This window comes from Grammomys surdaster, unplaced genomic scaffold, assembly GCF_004785775.1.
Source record: "Grammomys surdaster isolate TR1022 unplaced genomic scaffold, NIH_TR_1.0 256, whole genome shotgun sequence".
Classification (NCBI taxonomy): domain Eukaryota; kingdom Metazoa; phylum Chordata; class Mammalia; order Rodentia; family Muridae; genus Grammomys; species Grammomys surdaster.
In genome coordinates this window covers 667,077-673,321 of record NW_021604697.1, presented here as the reverse complement: position 1 = coordinate 673,321, position 6,245 = coordinate 667,077, and the positions used below count along the sequence as shown (strand labels likewise).

General features: G+C 39.3%; 1 protein-coding gene across 1 annotated transcript; it reads left to right on the top strand.

Annotated features, from left to right (window-relative positions):
• The first annotated feature begins 955 nt into the window (after positions 1-955).
• LOC114627698 (olfactory receptor 688-like) lies at positions 956-1,918 on the top strand. The gene has a single exon (XM_028775589.1). It carries the CDS (start codon positions 956-958, stop codon positions 1,916-1,918), a length of 963 nt encoding a protein of 320 aa, XP_028631422.1.
• Positions 1,919-6,245: the final 4,327 nt, after the last annotated feature.

The window sequence follows — 6,245 nt, the reverse complement described above, 5'->3', positions numbered from 1 at the left end:
AGCAAGCACTCTTACCCACAGAGATGTCTCTCCAACCACCCAGTGCAAATTTCTAAGGCCAATGTAAGATGCAAATAATAGAAGAAATGGTCCGTTTGTGAGTGAAAGACTTGATGCAAAAGTGCCTCATTTTTTTCCAAAATGTCATCCATATGTTACTGTAGAAATTTTGCTGTGATGTTCTTACACTTGTTAATATCTTGAGATCTTGTAAGAAAACATGATTATCTTATGAACTTACACAGAAATTCTGAAGCTAATCTACAAAATGACTGCACAGATTCGAATTCAAATTGAAGGGAACAGAGAAAGGAATGAAATTTAATGTGTATTAAATTTACTGATCTTCACACAAAAATAATCAGAAATATAAACAGTAGATTCCCAGAATAGAACTGTGCTGTGTGTGTGTCCACATGCATACACATATGTGCCTACGTGTGTCCACTATATGATAAAAGAGATATAGTAATCATTTAATGAGAAAGTAAAACCTTTGCTTGAGTATTCAAAATAAATATAGTTACTTACCTCTCATTAATAAAAAATCAATTCCATGTAAGCTAGTTATGCTATAAACCAAAAACTAAATCATTAAGAATTAATAGTGACTCAAAAAATATTGATAAAAATTTCTCATCATTGGTTCTATACATGTTACTTGTTTGAATAATGCAATGCATAAGTTTCAAATATACATAATTAAATAGATATTTCACAGCCTGTAAAAAAAAACATAAAGAAATTGGAGGAAAGACAGCAAAAACAATCAATGTTTAAGTTTTTTGTTTCTACCTGGACTTTTTCTAAAAGTCTTATTGAGAGTTCAGTATGTACAAAAGACCACAATATTATGTGTCAGACCTATACCACTACCTTAAGCCTAGATAACAATGAATAATTTTTATTTTCCCCCAATCTACAGGCAGATGCTGAGAACAAGACACTCCGTGAAATGGGTACTAAGCATGCAACCAACAACTCAGAGTTCCAAGTGTCTGAGTTCATTCTACTGGGATTCCCAGGCATTCATGACATTCAGCACTGGATCTCTTTGCCTATGGCTCTGCTTTACATTGTAGCTCTTGGTGCTAATCTCCTTATCATGATCACCGTCTACCTCGAGCCTAACCTGCATCAGCCATTGTATCAGTTTCTTGGTATCTTGGCTGCAGTAGATATTGGCTTGGCTACCACCAGCATGCCAAAGATACTGGCCATCCTGTGGTTTGATGCCAAAACCATCAGCCTCCCTGAGTGTTTTGCTCAGATCTATGCTATCCATACTTTTATGTGCATGGAGTCAGGCATCTTCCTATGCATGGCAATAGATAGATATATAGCCATTTGTTATCTCCTTCAGTATCCTTCCATAGTCACTGAAGCTTTTGTAATTAAAGGCACACTGTCTATGCTGCTCAGGAATGGTCTGTTAACCATCCCAGTGCCTGTATTAGCTGCTCAGAGAAAGTACTGCTCCAGGAATGAAATAGAGCACTGCCTTTGCTCTAACTTGGGAGTCATTAGTCTGGCCTGTGATGATATCACTGTTAACAGGTTCTATCAGTTGGCATTAGCCTGGCTTATGACTGGAGTTGACATGATTCTGGTCTGTGCTTCTTATGCTTTGATTATTCACACAGTGATGAGGCTAAATTCTACTGAAGCAATATCTAAAGCCCTCAGTACCTGCAGCTCCCACCTCATCCTCATTATGTTTTACTACACAGCCATTGTTATATTATCTGTCACTCACCTAGCTGGAAGAAGTGTTCCCCTCATCCCTGTTCTCCTCAATGTGTTGCATATTGTCATCCCTCCATCGCTTAACCCCATGGTATATGCCCTTAGGACACAGGAGCTGAAGGTGGGCTTCCGGAAGGTTTTTGACTTGAGTAATTATGTGTCCAGGAAGTAAACTGACTATATGTGAAAGAACTCTAAAGGCAGTATTTTCAGGAGAAAGCAACTATTAACTTTAATTTCAAAACACATTTTTAAAATTTGATATCTCCCCATTTACAGGGCATCCACTCGAGTTCATCTACTTTGAATAGTACATTCCATATGTAAATGATGTCTCAAAGCTTTTCATAAATTTTCCTTCTCACTTCTTGTAATAGCCTGTGATGCAAGTACTTTGTAAGTTCTGCAGACAGGGAAAATGAATTGGAAAATTTTCCCAAGGCTGACTAGGAAGTTAAAACCAGAGATTTGAACTGAGATAGTGTCCAGAGTCTCTGTTCTTAACCCTTCCTCTCCATTCACCTCATTTTTAGATTTCAATAGTAAGTTAAGGTAGTAAAAGAAGTCAACATTTATATACTCATATTTTTTTAGTATAATTCCCTTTAGAGCATGGCAGTAGAGGTGAATGACATCAATGGAATAATCAATTCTACAACTATCAAGAAGAGGAAGATGGAAGCTAGACAGATTGCTCAGTGGTTAAAAGCACTTGTTACTCTTGTAGAGGACCAGGATTTTATTCCAAGCACCAACATAATGGTTCACAGCTGTGTTTAATTCCAGTCCCAGAGGATCTGATGCCCTCTTCTGGGATCCTTGAGCAGGCACCTGGTACCCAGAAGCATATACAGACAAAACACTCATATATACAATATAATAAAATAAATTAAATTTTGTAATATTTCTAAAATCAAGAAGGAGGAGGAGAAGAAGGAAAAGAGGAAAATATTTTTGACTACACCTTGACTGAGGAGCAGAAGAAGATCAAGTCCAGTTGACCGATCAGGAGTATGAATATACAGATCATACAACTCAGAGATACATAGCACTCTGAGATACATTGGGGAAAGCATTTGAACAGTGTGCAACAGCCACATTTAATCACATGACAAACACTGAGACCATGAAACGCTTCCAAAAAGTAAAATAACTTATCAAGGAAATTACTACTGTCTACATACAAGATGCAAAAAAAAAAGCAAAATTCCTAAGGCCATGAAAAAGAATGACAAATGGCTTTAAAACTCAAGTGCTTACTTACACTTGTTAATCTATAACAAGTTGCTAAGTTCTACAAATGTATGTGAGTTTGGGGGAATAATTTGTTTTCTTAACCTGTACTACATAATGTTACTTCTTATAAAAAGTACTAGAAAACACATTGTTTTTTCACAACCATTCACTAGAAGAAAACTAAAATATAATCACATTGTAATTTTATACTGCTTAAAAGATTTTGATGATATATATATATATATATATATGCTATGGAAGAAAGAATAAAATATGAGGGTTGAAGCATCCATCAACTATGTGTATGTATAAGGTTTGTGTGAGTGGAAGGTTGGAGCATTGTTCCTTCCATCCATGAACCACGTGTATGTATGTATATGTGTAAGCTTTGTGTGAATCAGGGTTGGAACATTGTTCTTTTCACCCACCAACTATATGCATGCATGTACGTAAGTATGTATGTATGTATGTATGTATGTATGTATGAATAGCTTGTCTGAGTGTGTGTTGGAGTTTGCTCTATCCACCAATCATATGTATGTATGTATGTATGTATGTTTGTTGGGAGCCAACTCTGAGCAGAAAGCAGCTATTATCTTTGCAGCCATCTCAGGCCATATACCCTGACAAGAGACTTGTTTTCAACAGTCCACAACAGCTCAGCACACTCTGATAAACATATTTTTCTCCCATATCTTGTTTTATTGTTTAATGCCCCCAGCTTCAGGGTAAAGTATCTTCTGCTGCATTCCCCTGCTTGTGCTTATATACACCCATGGTTTCCTTTCAGTAAACAAAACTTGAACAGACTCTCTGTCTTGTCTCCATTCTTCACATCTTTTGCCCTTCCATCCCCACTCTCTCTCTTACCAGACCCTGACCCATGGGCCAGAGCATCAGCTTGGGCCAGGGCAAAGTGGCCCCTAAACGTGGGGCAGAACGGGCTGTTACAAAGTGGAGCTCAACGCAAGGCAGCAAGAACGAGAGACCCAGTGAGGGAACGTTACTGGAAGAAGGGTCGACTGAAAATTCAGAAGTGAAACAGAGGTGATTGCCGCAGGAAACTGCCTTGTCGAGACCAGTAGATCACAGTAATGATAATGTGGCAAGAAATAAGTCACCCTGAACTCAACTCTCTGTTTTTGTTTTGTTGTTTGCTGTTCACATATGTCAATTGTCTGCTTTTGTTTCGCTGTTTAAATGCTGTCTTTCATGTCCAAAAGAAAAAGAAATGCATAGAATACAAAATATGACCAAAAGTTGATGATGATTTGTCAGAGTCAGACTGGGACGACCTAGAGGAAGAGGCAGCCAAATATTATGACCCTGAATGGCCTTCTTCCTGAAGGATCCCTCCCTGTGTGCCTCCACCTCCAGATGTTCCTGCTATGGAGATGGTGGTTGTAGATCACAGAAAGGAGTTTCAGGACAAATTTTCTTTTCTTAAACAGCAAATAGAGTTAGAGAAAGAGTATCAGGACTTAATCAGTTACAAAAATTAAGGACAGGGATGATGTCTCCAGAGGGTGAGGCCAACTTCGAAAATCACCCAGATCCTTGTGTTCCTCAACCCAGAGATCAAAGGCAGCCCCTGTCCTCTGGTTTTAGTTCAGCCACAGATCAGCCAGAGGAGGGAGAGGCTGAGGTTTTCCCTGTATCAGAGACTAGAGACGCTCAAGGGGTTGTGTGGAGACATCACACAGGGTTCAATTTTCAAATTATTAAATAATTAAAAATGCAGCATTACAGTATGGTACCACTGCTCCCTTTACTCTGCAATCTTAGAATCTAGTGCAGAGGAGTGGTTGACTCCTGGTGATTGGAATACTCTAGTGAGAGCAGTTCTTAGTGGTGGTGACCATCTTATTTGGAAATCAGAGTATCATGAGAATTGTAAAGAGACAGCTAGGAGAAACATTCAGGCAGGTAATGGTTGGTCCTTTGATGCCTTAGTAAGAGAAGGGCAATTTGATTCTAGTGATAACCAGATGCAATATGACCCAGGCTTATTCGCTCAAATTCAAAATGCGGCCATGAAGGCTTGGCGTACACTCCCGGTAAAGGGAGACCTTTACCAGCATCTTTAACAGCAGTCAGACAAGGATCTGATAAAAGATTTTTCTGATTTTGTTCATCGATTAATGACAACAGCAGGGAGGATTTTTGGTAATGCAGAGGCAGGTGTAGATTATGTGAAACAACTTGCATATGAAAATGCCAATCCTGCCTGCCAAACGGCCATTAGAACCTACAGGAAAAAGACAGACCTTACTGGGTACATCAGACTCTGTTCTGGCGTAGGGCCTTCCTACCAACAGGGCTTAGCTATGGCGGCTGCCATGTAAAGACAATCAGTAAGAGATTTTTTGGCAGGTAGAGACAAAAAGGTCTGTTTTAAGTGTGGCAAGCCTGGACACTTTGCAAAAGATTGCAAGGCAGAAAATGAGTTAACCCAGAGATGGTCTAGAAAACAGCCTGGCCTATGCCCACTTTGCAAATATGGAAGGCTAGTGAATGTAGGTCCAGGACAGATGCACAGGGAAACACCTTTTTCCATAATCAGGGAAATGGGAACAGGGGCCATCCTCAGGCCCCGAGCCAACACAAGCCAAAACAGGCTTATGGGGCAGTCAGTATCATACCAGCAAACAACCCCTTTCTGAACTTCCTGGTGAGCAACACTAGGAAGTGCAGGACTGGACCTCAGTTCTGCCACCCACATAGTATTAACCCCAGAAATGGGACCCCAGGTCTTAACCACCAAAGTGACTTTATCAGATCTGTCATCTAACTTAGATCAGGCCATAAAGGCTCGTAAGTTACGTCACCTTAATTCTAAAACTTTAAAGGTCATATTTAAAATTACCCGAGAACAAGCTAGACAAATTGTCAAACAATGTCGATCATGTGTTAAACTTTTACTGGTTCCTCATTTGGGCATGAATCCAAAGGGACTGATACCAGTCAGTCTCTGGCAAATGGATGTTATGTTACTCATTATAATGAATTTGGAAATCAAAAATATATACATGTATGTGTAGATACATACAGTGGTTTCATTTATGCAACATTACAAACTGGAGAAGCAAGCAAACATGTGATCAGTCATATGCTTGCTACAATCGCTGTATTGGGTGTGCCAAAACAGATCAAGACTGACAATGGCCCAGGTTATACAAGCTCCAGTTTCCACCAATTTTCTGAAAAATTTAGAATATGGCATAAAATGGGTATTCCATATAATCCACAGGGCAAGGTATGGT

Excerpts from the sequence above, each read along its gene's own strand:
- LOC114627698 (XM_028775589.1), top strand. The coding sequence starts at position 956 with ATGGGTACTAAGCATGCAACCAACAACTCAGAGTTCCAAGTGTCTGAG.